The sequence below is a fragment of the Hippocampus comes genome, unplaced genomic scaffold (genome assembly GCF_001891065.2).
Source record: "Hippocampus comes isolate QL1 unplaced genomic scaffold, H_comes_QL1_v1.1 scaffold202, whole genome shotgun sequence".
NCBI classification, from domain to species: domain Eukaryota; kingdom Metazoa; phylum Chordata; class Actinopteri; order Syngnathiformes; family Syngnathidae; genus Hippocampus; species Hippocampus comes.
The window spans coordinates 1,090,884-1,104,262 of record NW_017805829.1 but is presented as its reverse complement, the minus strand read 5'-3'; the positions used below and the strand labels follow the sequence as shown (position 1 = coordinate 1,104,262).

Sequence of the window (13,379 nt, the reverse complement as noted above, 5' to 3'; positions counted from 1 at the left end):
AACATAGATGAGAGGTTAGATTTAACATAAAAGGATAGAAGGCTTATGGTTTTGATGGTTTAGGTGTTATGTTCGGGTTTAGTTTTAAGCTGGCTAATGTTTGGGCTAAAATTCAGGGTATTGGCGAGTAGGTTAAATTAGTGTAAGGCGTTGAGATGAACTTTTATGGTTACGCATTGGACTTCGGTTTAGCGTGCTTGGTGTGGGTATAGTGTAATGGGTTGGGTAGCTTTAGATTTTAAGTGGTTATATTTAGGTTTTAGGAAGTTTAAACTATACGGCTAGGGATTAGGATTTAGGTTTCTTGATTGGGGCAAGGGGTTACTTTAGTTAGACTTGGTTTAGAGTTGAGGGTTGGTCTAAAGTTAGGTTTTAGAATTGGGCTCAAGGTGGTTAGGGTAAAGTTGAATAAGGGATTCAGGTTTGGGTGGTTAGGCTTTATGGTTGGGATTAATCATTCATATTTAGTGTTTAGGGTTGGTTCTTTAGTTGAGGATTTGTGTGAAGTTGGTTGTTTTATGGTTAGGTTTGGAGTTATGATTTAGGATTGATTGGGTTAACGAGTTAGGTTCAGGATCTAGAGATGGGGTTGGGATTTCAATTTTAGCTTGGAAAATGGGCTAGGTTTAGAGTTATGATGATTAGTGTTAGATTTAGTGTCAGGGTTAGTTTTACGGGTTAAATTAATGGATTAAGGCACTACCAGATAGAGTAGGCAGAGGTGCTGATTTTTATTTTAACCCCTAATGTTATTGTTTTGTGTTGGGTTGGGCTTTATAGCATTGGCCTTAGGTTTTGGCTAACAATCTTTCATTATTTTGTTTTAAGAAAAAAAATTAAAAAATCACCCCTTCACACCTCCAACAGAATCCCCCCAACCCCCACCCCCGCCATGCAGTTTGTGTGTATGGCTGTCTGTAGAAGTGTGGTGAAGCTGACATACAAGGTCACTTCTTGGCTACCTGCTGACCAGCCAGCGCAGAAGAAGTTAGCATATCAGGCCTATTCAATCAGACATCCTGCCAAAAGAGGCGTTAATCTCTTGATCCCTAAGGCTCAAGACAGCCAGCCGCACGGTCAAGACAACTCTGGCAGGCCCCGACGCCCTTCAACACTTAGAACAGCGATTCAACATTTCTTAGGGTTCTTCAAAGACCAACTTGTCCTTGGGGTTTTGTCTTAATATGCTACCAAATTTGAGCCACCACGTATATTATACCGTGCCATGTACAGTAGGTTAGAAGTTTCGATTTTAGGGTCATTTTGTTGATTCATCAGGGACCTTCAAAGACTAACTTGTCCTAGAGATTCAAATATGAACTACATATCCTTGAGATGGATACTCAATTGCAAAATGTTTTAGTGTCTGTCATTACTTGCCAGTGTAAGTTGATGGCAGAATTTGATGACTTGCCATTGTTAAAAAAAAATCAAAAAACAAACCATTTTGTATTAAAGCGGGACTAGCTTGAATTGGGTCAGGTTTTAGTTTGAGGTTTAGTCATAGGGCCAGTTTGTTGGGTTGAGGTTATTGGTTGGAGGCTAGGCTTTTGGTTTAATGTTTGGGTTAGGACATTTTAGACTCATTTTGTCTGTTTTCAGGGGCCCTTAAAAAATAAGCATGAAGTTCGGTCTGATTGGCACCAAATTTGAGCCACTTATACTGGAGCAGTGATTTGCAACCACCATAAAAATGATCGTCATGTGTATCTAATTTCAAAAGAAATGTATTAGAATTTGTTATTACATTTGTTATAGCTATCCCAGCGAACTTTCGTGACAGGCAGAACAATCTGTGAATCCACCTGCCGCATTCAGACAACAGAAAAATTGTTTTGTGTTCAACTAAACAGACCTAGAGTTCCGATTTGTAAAACAAGATTATTTCAGTGTATTTACTTTTTGGGACAGTTTTCTTGTGATGTGCCGTGAGATTTGTTCTTAAAATGTGTGCCATGGGTTGAGAAATAATTTACTTGACAGATGGGCAACGCTAAATTGCGAAACATTATAATTTCCGTCATTGTGTAATGGCAAAATTTGATGACTCACCATAAATCACCTACCCTTCTGTTTGCGGTTTTAATTTTACAATCAAACCATAAAATATATAATGTGTACTCTCCAGCCTAGTGGAAAAGGGTCTCGACTCGCCCTCACACATCACTGGATGCTCGCATTAGCCGCTCGTGGCCGTAATGGACATCTCGCAGTGATTCTCTGGTACAGTAGCCAGGCGCTAAATACATTGAGAGGCAGCCCCGCGCTTGCCTACCCGCTGATCTAGGTCATTAGGTCTGCAGTGTAATTTAAGGAGCGCCACATCTGCTCACATGTCGACCGGAGCTAGCTAGTGAGTGAGCTCTGCGGCTCCAGCATTAACACCTGGCTTTATACAACCCTCGCCGGACCCACCCCGTGACAGCTGATTGGACACATGCATTTGCCAGACAAACCATGGGAGCGCATTTCAGCCTCCGCAAAGGTAGGGCGCTTATCGTGTATTATTTCTAGATGTTACCATCAGATCAATCAAGGCTAACGATTGTCCGAGCGTAGCGTAGTTTCCGTCGCGTGCCGTCCAAGAGTGGAGGTCAATGGACCACATGCTTACCGAGCGATCGTTCGCCGGCTTATTGACCCACAGACGGATGACCTAAATGAGTGCAGAGAAAGGATTAAATGTTTTATTATCCTCTTTACCAATGGGGGATGGTCCCGTGGTTGATGGGGCTTTCACTGTGATTGTGGAAACCACACAAGGGGGATGTAATTATTGGTGAGTTGGGAAAAATTCTAATCGACCGGCACCGTGCGACCAGTCTTTCTAACTAGTTTAGATATCTACTTTCTGTGTGATGTCAGCCACTAACAACCAACAACTTAAAGGGATGCTACTCATTTGCGAGTTGTACGCAGATACTCGTCTGAAAAAAGTCGGAGTGCTGATGCAACTCCTGTTAAAGTAAAAAAAAAAAAAACACACACACACTAAATTTTACAGAAAGTGCAATATGAAAATGGATGTTTACTGTCAATATTCTACCATACCTATTTTGAAAATTATTCACAATGAAAATGTGTTTTTCTGCAATCGATTCAGATAATGCTAACTCCAACTGAAGGCTTTGAAAGCTTAATTACGTTAAAATTATTATTTTTTTCGGACTAAATAAATCTCAATGGCGTTCAGGTTTTTTTCCCCTGCTGTATAGATTCATAAAAGCGTAACTACCAATGACGAATACAGGCCGTGTGATTGACATTTGCCTGGTCTTTGATTTGCATTCATCTTGTACCACTGCAAACATTTTTGCGTGTAGAACACATCATTCTAATACCACCGTTAACTTGACAGAATTTCAATTTACAAACGCTGGAAATGCTGTGCATCCGCTTGGGACGTTCCCTCATTAAAGCCAGCGGGTGGCTAACAAGCTAACATACACTATCATCGCCTTGAAAAAAGCTCTGGTCTAATTACACAATTTTTTTCCAAGAGGATGATTATGAAATGTAAAATAGTTAAAAAAAAAAAAAAAACACCAGTGTAAATTTCAAATGCTGGGTCGACAAAAACACCACACAATTTCTTCTATATATTTAAAAGGAAGTCATGTTTATCTAATTTGTATAGAGTACATGTGATCAAACAGTCAAAGTAGTTCATCGGGTCAGTGCATATAAATATTTCACACTGCCCGATGTTATATTTACCCGACTTAGAGATGATACCCAGTTGGCAGGCCGGCTGCGCATCTGGCAGTGTGGCGCACCATCAATATTACATCTGTGCACCACCCGCCGTTCCAAATGTGGCGCACCGGGAAGTGGGTCGACCCCCGTTGGTCAATTTCCTGAGAGTAAATACGTACATCTGAGTGCCATGCTAAATCTCCCAAATGAACAAGAAAATTGACAGGGAATCTTTGTGTTTTGTGAGGGGGGGGATCTGAAAATGTGTGTCATACTTGCAATTTCCTTGCCCAGGTGCACTCTGGCGCATTTCTTCGAGGCAAATTGAGAACGCTATCGAGAGAGTCATCTCCGGTGCACTGGAGGTTGGCTGTGATTGCTGGGTGTCAAAAAAATTGCCTTGCTTTTTAATTATCTGGCTGGCTGCACTCACCAAATTGGTGGAGCAGAGAGGGGTCCGTCCTTGGCCAAAATCTTTCCTCGAGCCACCGTCTTCCTCATCTGCTCCACTTCACCCGGATCGCCTCTGGTCAAGCGTGCCGTTGTTATTGTTATTAGCGCCAAGACACTTTTGTGCTCTTGTGAGCAATGTCTAATACATGGGCTGAACTACCGTTTGTCATCAACCATGAGAAATAAAAAACAAATGACATTATAAAAAAATGCATTAGAGAACTAAAGCTCCTTTAACACTGTTTGCAAACACATTTTTTCACCTGTGTCCTGGCTCATTCGCAGGTGGGAGAGGGAAGTTGTCACATATGCACCATCAATAACTTCAAATACTGAAAAGCCATGGATCTTTTTTTTTTGTACTTTTTACTTTTTGTTGCTTTACAAGAAAAGTACTATTTCTATTACATTTTTTTTAGAGGTCTAGGGCAATGGCCCAAAGATTAAAAACAAAAACAAAACAGAAAAAAAACCTAATATTGTGGTGTAGAACCAGAACAATATATAGTACACTTTTAGCTATTAAAATATGGTAGACAATGGTCGAAATGATGTAATATGCATTAGCGGCCTCTAAAACACTGGAATGGAATACCGTGACACCCAACGTTTATTACATGCTTCTTCAGTTTGTCTAAAATGTGAATATTTCATTAGTTTGTTTTCAACAATCATCCGACATGATTTAAAGCTAGGTGCTTTTCAATGAATAATTTTATGTCTGCAATAATTAAAGAACATTACAAAAAAAGACCAAACCAAAACAACAAAAAACAACTCCACACCCCCTTTTTTTCCTGAAGCTCATGTCACTCACCAAGCCACGCCTCACCTTTTTAAAGCCACACACACTTAGTCACAGATACTACAGTTGAGGAGGTCATGTAACACAAGAAGACATGCTCTGTTAATGCCCTACTGACTTTTTCATTGGCTTGCTTTATATTCATGGCCTAGAAGTGTTTCTCATACAAATTCTGACTTGCCATCGGTTGGTGATGGATTACATCACAGTCAAACTTGCATACCATTGTTTGTATCACGCCGCCTTAGGAATGCATCTTGAGGACCCCGTCTTCATTCTTCTCATTGCACAGCAAGTTTATGTTTTTGTATATAAATTCTTCCCATTAGTCGCCGTGTTGGTTTGTACCGTGTTCTGAAAGCGCAGTCTCCCATAGCGTCCCTCGCTGTTGTCAGCCTCCCATACTGACCGTGTGTGTGTGTCGTGTGTATGTGTGCAGCTGCCCGCAGACTTCAGCCGACTTCACCTGGCCGACGGCTTACACCCACAGGTGACGCACGTGTCCTCCAGTCACTCGGGGTGTAGTATCACCAGCGACTCCGGAAGCAGCAGCTTGTCTGATATTTATCAGGTGAGGCACGGGGGCAAAAAGAAAGCCCTCCCTCGGACAGTGTCCCCAACTGCTGCGTTGCTCAGCGTCCGTATTTTCTTTTCAATAACTAGATGTGACGGTAAGTACAATGTATGCAGACCTATTTGCAGTTTGCTATGAATTAATTCACCTATTTCTTTTGGGAGTTGGGGTGGGTAGAATCTCCCCCCTGCTATTCGCTCAGCTTGTCTCTGCATATATTTGTTCTTGGTAGTAAAGCCCAGGGTGGTTGGAAAGTAGTGACTGGTGGAAGCGCTGCAGCTTGGCAGAGAGACTTAAGATCCTTGAATGTCGAGGAGGAGTGAAGTTTGGCCCAGCTTGTTGTTACCGCCACATAGCGCAAAGGAAGATGTGTTGCCGTGGTTTGGTAAAACTTCTTGTCTTTGAATGATTTCCTGGTTGGTGTGTGCGTAAAGTTGATGGTGGGGTAAAGCAGAATGCGGGGCAAAGAGAAAATGTGTAGTTTTTTTACCCACAAATCTCACAAAATTGTTGGCAACAGAAGACCTCAAATGTATTTACCTTCACTGGCTTTACACAGAACTGCCAGAACAGCCATCCAAAGGTTGACACATCCAAAATATAACATGAGAGAAATAAGCCACAAATTGAGGAGATAAATGCTTTTCATTAAAAAGAGATGGATAGATCCCGCCTTCTGACAGTGAACGTGACAATGAAAAGCACATATGTCCAAACTCCACTCAGATCTGAATCACACTATAACATCAAACAAAGATACCGTAAATCACTTAATTGGACGCCAACAAATACATCAATTAGTTAAGTTGAAACATAAAGGCTCCCAACTTGTCAATGAAAAGCACCCTGAATCAAAGAAATAGCACTCAATCTGTGGCTTTACAATTTGGACAGTGACGAGGAGAATTTTTGAGTGAACCCTTCAGTTAACCTGATGGCGACAAACAACATGACAAAGAAAAGCATGTATCTCTAAACTTTGATGTTTAACATGTCGATACTCTCAAATAAGTATCTCACAAAATGCAGAGGTGTGTACTTTTCTGGCCATGGAGTGTTTCAAATGTCATTCAAATGTGTGAACTTTCAAAGGAAGATGTGAGCGCAACTGATGCAGCAGTTGAAATTGATGGATTAATGAAAGGCATTTTTAATAAAAGAACATAAAAAGTAGCATCCTCACCCCCGTGGGCGTAAATAAAACGGCTTAGAAGAGCGCAAAAGTCTTGCACCGGCTAATCCTCTTAATGCCAACGCATCTTAGCGTCGTCACATGCTTTCCGAGCTCCATTTCAAAGTCCACACCATCACTCGACATCAACCCTGTGCACGTGCGTGCGTGTGTTTTGACAGGCCGGTGTGTGACGGTGATCTGAAGGCCATCTGTCAAACACACACGCGCACACACACACACACTACAGAGTCACTTTGCGTTCCTTTATGTCTTAATGCTGCTTTTAATATCCAGGCTCCTCACTAGTTTTGATCTTACATTTGTGTAGCATTGTGGACCATTTTTTATATTTATTCAGTTTTTCCGTATTTTCCTCTTATTGTTTTTCATCTGTCATATTTTTGTTAAAATTTGATTTTTCTCTTTTAGTATTTTTTTCATTTTGTACTTACTATATTACCACAACATAAAATAGTGTCCTTATCTATTTGTGCAATATTTGCTTAGTTTTTGTCAAACATTTTGTATGTTTTTCTAATATGTAGTATTTTCACACTATTTTTCCAATGTTGATGTCCAATATTTAGTATTTTGTGCATGCGAGCTAAATTGTCTTTATCGTAATCAAATGTTGCCCTCGGCTGTATGCCAGCTAGGGCTTGAGTTTTCAAATAACTACTTTAGCTGAGAAAATGATCGATAGGTGACATGTAACTGCTGCTCTTAATCACCCCCTGACCCCTCAGTGGGTTTATTTTAAGAGCCCACAGTGGGGGGTTCCATTGCGTATTTGCACCGCAAACGGCATTAAGTGATGACTTGTTGTTTAAAGAACATAAGCCCACATTTACTTTTGCCAGCCTGCCCGTTCACAACAACACTCCCATTGGACAATGAACCTCATTGGCTATAAAAAGATTACACACCAGAAAGTCAGTGTCAAAATCTTAAGTTTATTTGGGTTAATTTGACACATTAAAATGGTGGCTGTATGCACTGACCCATATTTAACATCAGTTTGAATTTGATTAATTTACTCTGAACGCAGCTGCATCCCAGTGATGAGTCGGCGTGCACAATTTTGCAACCACGTTATCTCAGTCTCCTCAAATAGTTTTTACATTTTATTTAAATTGTTATCTTAAGAATGATCTTTTTTTCTTTTTTTTTTGTTCCTCATTTATTTTCTGGTCGTTCTTTGAAATTATATTTAAAGTTGTAGAAAAAATATTACTATTTTGGAAACATTCAACATATGTCAAGATAAAAGTCAAAATAATATAAGTAATTTTCCTAAGTTCAAGACTTTTTCAGATTTCCCATTTTTAATCTTGTGAATTTGCCTGCGGTTTCCTCTCAGATAAATACTTGACTCGTTTGGAATGATGTGTTGGATGCCGCGTGGTTTTTAATAAGTTTCTCTTGGGAGCTCATGAAGCGATTTTACTTCCTAGGAAGTGCTGACTTTAGAGGTTTTTGGATAGGAAGCTCTGAAAAGCTTAATTACCAACGAGAACCCGTTCTCATGGTCACAGTCAACAACATGACAGGACTGTGTGTGTGTGTGTGTGTGTGTGTGTGTGTGTGTGTGTGTGTGTGTGTGGGCGCGCGCGCGCGGTGCCTGAATAAATGATGACACTGGCCCTTCAAGCGGCCTTTGAAAGCATTGATCCAAGAATAGCGGTGATGAAATATTAACAGCAACTGACTTTTAATGGCCGCTGAATGTTTGTATGGATTTCGGATGACACAAAAGGCAACACATGGACGAGGGCGGCCTTTGTTTAAAGTCAGCAATGACTCGACATTTACACTCACTCTGATTTCTCCCCATTGTCGGCTCACTTGATTCTGAGTTTACAATTTAGGTTCAATTTTGTCTCCCAATTGTACCTCTGCTAGTTTGGATTTGTGCCATTTATCCGGCTGTTTTCATAGCTTTTATTAAGTATTTTAATATTGTCTATTTTTGCTTTATTCTATTTTTGTATGAATATTTGTCCTCAAATTTCCTCACATTTTTGTTAAATATTTGGGAAAAAAACTTTTTGTGTGTAGTGTAACAATTAATGTTTTTCTCCCAATTTAGTTTTTCTATTGTTCTTTGAGATATTTTTATAGAGTTTTTCTTCTTTTTGTATTTTTTAAATTGAATGAAATATTTTGAACATCATCATTGTTGTTTGTCCCTCATGTTTTGGCTTGTGCCATTCCATCGCGTTAGGAAATCCTTGACATATTTTTGTATAACACCGACAACCATAGACATAGTTTTTGCTTGAATCGTGATACACCGTTTTCATCTTTTAATCAAAACTCCTCACATGGGAGTTTTGAGCCCCGCCCACCGGTGGGTCCACGCCCAAATGTCCTTGCCGACCCCGTCTTGATGAATCATTAATGATCTGCTCCACTCTTGGCTCGCATTTGAGGCGAAGATGACACGAGAACACGCGTTGGGTCTCCAGTACTCAGTACTCTTCACCCTTAAAAGTGAATTGTGCCCACAATGCGTCTGGCTCTGGAGTTTTACAGGCATTTTTCCAAGACCACATTTTCTCCCCTAGCCAAAGAGGTGAGCTTGTGGAAGATGCTTTTGCACCTGCCGTTTTCCTCCACTATTTTGTTTTCCTGATAACGCCCAAGAAGGAGTAATTGCATCAGGGCTTTCAAAGAACGAGATGTTGCCAGCAGGCTTGGCGCTGACTTAGGGGCGAAGGAAGAGTTAATTAGCTTGTTCTGTGCGAGGCAGCCTGTTTGTCATGCAGCGCTAGAGCTGGTGTGTGGTTGTGTGCTGAGAAAGTGGTTGAAACACTTGAACTTTGGCCTGAATTTGTTGCTCTTGTTGGAAGCTGGAGCAAAACTGAGTTTTTGAGTTAATATTTTTGTCTTGTCTCTTGCCGTTTTTCGAAAATATTCAACATGATTGTCCTTTTTTTGTCCAATATTTGCATGTCAAATCGAACATTTTTTGCAAAATGTATTTATTGAATATATTGTTTCACCATTTGTTGGTGCGGTATTTCTTTGACCTATTTTTATGTACATTATCTTTTACATATTTAATTATTCTTATTTCTTATTTTACTTTTATAATATCTTTTTTCTCCTAATATTTTTTTCTTCTGCTAGTTAGTTTTTTTCCAATTTGTTCATTTTTCATAAAAGTGATTTTTTTAAAGTTGTTTTTGCATTCAATATTTTGGTCTTTTTTTGTAATTTTCTCGCAATCGTTGTACTTGTTTGTGTAGTTCTCTATTGTTTATATGTTTAAGATTTCTGTTGGAGGGCTTGCTAATGACCTTTTTGTCTAAAATTAAGTATTTTTTTATTATTGTTGCAAATTTATAAATATATGCACATTTTTGTCTAAAATGTTTTGTTTTCTAATATGTTATCATTTTTTATGTCTAATGTTTTGTGTAGTTTGGGTATAATATTTATGAAATATTGTATTTTTTATCAAATTTTTAGCATTTTTTGATTTGGTTATTTTTCAACAAATTTGCCATATTTTCAGGTGTTTCTTTAATTTTCAGCTATTATTCATGTGGTATTTTTACTGTACAATGTCGTATTCGGCACATACTCTGCATCGGAACTTTGCTTTAGATTAGAATTGTTGCTTGGTTCAACACCGTTGGTTAGCAATTTTTTTATTTATTAATTTGTTTTGGTTTGATTGGGTGAGCTGTTGGCAAGATAGCGCTTGACAGCGTTGGTGGTTCAGAACTTCAACTCCTCGTCCAAAATCCCAGTCAACTTTTAAAACCATGGCTATTTCTCCCTCTCACCCACCACCAATCATCCCCACCTCCCTTCCCCCCCCCTGTAGGCCACCGAGAACGAACCAGGCGACATGGACTTGAGCGGCCTGCCTGAGACGGCTGTCGACTCTGAAGAGGACGACGACGAGGAGGACATCGAGCGAGCGTCAGACCCACTCATGAGCCGGGACATTGTTCGAGACTGCCTGGAGAAGGACCCCATGGACAGGACGGACGATGACATAGGTGAGACGGCGCTCTATGTTGTTTGTGCTTTAAGCAAAAAAAAACCTCTACAAACGTGGTTCGTTTCATTCACTAGAAGAGAAAATCCAAGAAACCAAAGACGTTCGATGCTGTTTCCGACCACTAGACCGAAGGGTGTAGTATTGCTGTCTGCATTCATATTTTTCAGAGCAGTACAGGGCATTACCTATCCCCACACAGACCACATTCGGTAAGGCGCAGGGAATGTAATTGCCTCATGCGCTACGCACTCATCTACTCTGTAAACAAACACAGCATAGCACTGCCTCTGGCTAGCAGCTATTATGGCTGTACGGTGCTCTTATCTGAAATGTTATCACGCCAATGTGAATATCGGTGCAATACGAAAAAAGGATTATAGGATTTATACACGATTCTATTCTTTTTATTATCTATTTTGGACAACATTTTCTCACGGTATCTAATGTCTTGTTTGATAAATGGAGAATAGTATTGAATGTCTTGTTTGATAGAGAGTTATCGGAACTCAACTCCTTCAATTAAAAAAAAAGAGAGAAGCATGATGAGATAAGAGGCAATTTTTGAAATCAAGTGATTTTCATCAAGGTTATGTGCAAGCCTGAAAAACGTGATGTGTAGTGACGGAGGGTGATAAACATTTTTTTTTATATTGTAAAATGTACATTTGGATGTTTTGTGGGTTGGTCCATGACTTGTTGTAATTTGAGCGCAACTTTTACTTTTTTTTTTTTTTTTAAATCATCATGAAATACTTCAATAGGTCTAGTATCGTCATACATGAAATCATGTCCGGTGTATTGATTAAGTGACGTAAATGGGATGTGGGGGAACATTTTTCCCATAAACCTAACTGACAAAGTAATAGTTTTAGAAATAATCGTTAGTTGCAGCCCGACTATGAATGTTCCACTTTAGACAAACATCATTGAATTTTCTAAAAAAAAAGAAAAGCAATTTATGTTGCACTTTCCATAAGACAAACTATTTATATTGCACTTTCATGAAAACAAAGACGATTGATTTTATACTTCTATTAATTTTACACTCACCTAAAAAGATTGCAAACTGTGAATTGACTTTCTGATAATAGAGGACAGACATTTTCTGCCATACCTTCCTAAAAAGGTGTTGTGACCTAAAAAGAAAAACTATGAATGTCACACTTTCAAAAAAGAACACAAAACTCTAAATGTTGCACTTTACTTTTGCTGCCTTTTCTGTCAAAATGAATGACAAATCTCTTTCAGGTATTGTTTCATATTGTTGTCAAATATTTTTTAGAAATGAACGCCCTCCACGCCCCCTTCCAGTATTCTCAAACCTTCGCCAAACTTTTTCTGTATCATACTATCAAAGCTGTGGCTCCTCGATGTGTTTGAAGAGGCTTAATATTGACAAGAGGAGGAGGTTGATGCGTTGGCTGGAGTGAGAGGAAGAATGAGTGCCCTCTTCGTCCTCCTCCTCTTCCTCTTCCATCTCCACAGTTAATCTCCCCCACAGCAGTTTGCCCACCAGCCCTACCTCCCCTCCTCCATGCCAGCAGGCTTTTTCTAGGTCACTCCTGGCACATCGTGCAACCTCACCTCGCCAAGCGCATCAAACATTCAAACATTTCCTCCCGCACACACGAGACCTGCTTGTTGCAATGACGACCGTAGGGCACCCCAGGCATAATTCTGAATATTTGTGGATTACATATTAGGAGGATTTTCTAGTTGCGTGGCAGACAAAATCAGATGGTGAACAGTTAAATAGTTTTCAGGTTGCAATTACAAAAAAGTAGTATATTTTCCAAACTGAAATATGTATTTTTCAGAGTCAAAATTGCGTTAATAAAAAATCATTTTCAATAAATACCTATACATTTATTTTCAAGAAAAAGTATATTTTGGGGGAAAAAGGATTTTTGTTAGAATGAAGGGGTTTTTCCAATGAATTTGATATTTTAGATTAGATTAGATTAGATATCCTTTATTTGTCCCACACTGGGGAAATTTCCAGTCTACAGCAGCAAGATAATGGGAAGAAAGAAGAAAAGAAAACAAACACCGTTCAATTAAGTGCAATATAAATACAGATATGGATATGGTCGCAGTGCTATTTACAATTGTCTTCCACATCATGTTATTTTTTTATTCAGCAGCCTGACAGCAGTCGGTAGGAACGAGCGGCTGCTTTATATTTTCTGATATAAATGAGGTATTTTTTATATTTTCTGGAACAAAACCCTGGAATCTCGAGTTTAATTTTTTTTTTTTACTTTTTTTTTTTTTTTTTAACTTCAATGTTCTTTTTTTTTAAGAGTGCATAAACCAAACATATTCTTGTTTGGATGGCTGTATTTCTGTAGAAAAAGAAAGTAACCATATTTTTCAAAGCTAAAAAGTTGTATGTTATTTAGATTTGTCTTTTTTCTAGAAAGAAAATTAATAATTTTGCAAAAAAAAAGGGTATATATATGTTGAAAGCATTCAAATTACTATTTTTAATCATTTTCTGTTGCACGAATACCAATTAAAACAAATTGAAGTTGTTACGCTGTCAGATTTTATTTCATGGCCTTTTACAGATATTTAAAGTTTTTAACATGGTATTCTTTCCTTTTTTTGTCTTCTTTTAAAGTTATATAATATAACCTGAACTGTTTTGTCATCCACTGCT

The 13,379-nt window shown here is 38.9% G+C and overlaps 1 protein-coding gene across 11 annotated transcripts in view; it reads left to right on the top strand.

Moving 5' to 3' along the window:
* The window catches only part of rapgef2b (Rap guanine nucleotide exchange factor 2b), a 122,942-nt gene that overhangs the window by 78,510 nt on the left and 31,053 nt on the right, over nt 1–13,379 (top strand). For 9 of the 11 annotated variants that reach the window (XM_019887410.1, XM_019887407.1, XM_019887413.1 and 6 more), the window contains 2 exons: nt 5,394–5,525; nt 10,538–10,715. In XM_019887410.1, coding sequence (XP_019742969.1) covers nt 5,394–5,525; nt 10,538–10,715 — 310 coding nt within the window. The remainder of the gene's footprint in view (nt 1–5,393; nt 5,526–10,537; nt 10,716–13,379) is intronic. The other 2 variants (XM_019887414.1, XM_019887417.1) reach the window with 1 other exon arrangement.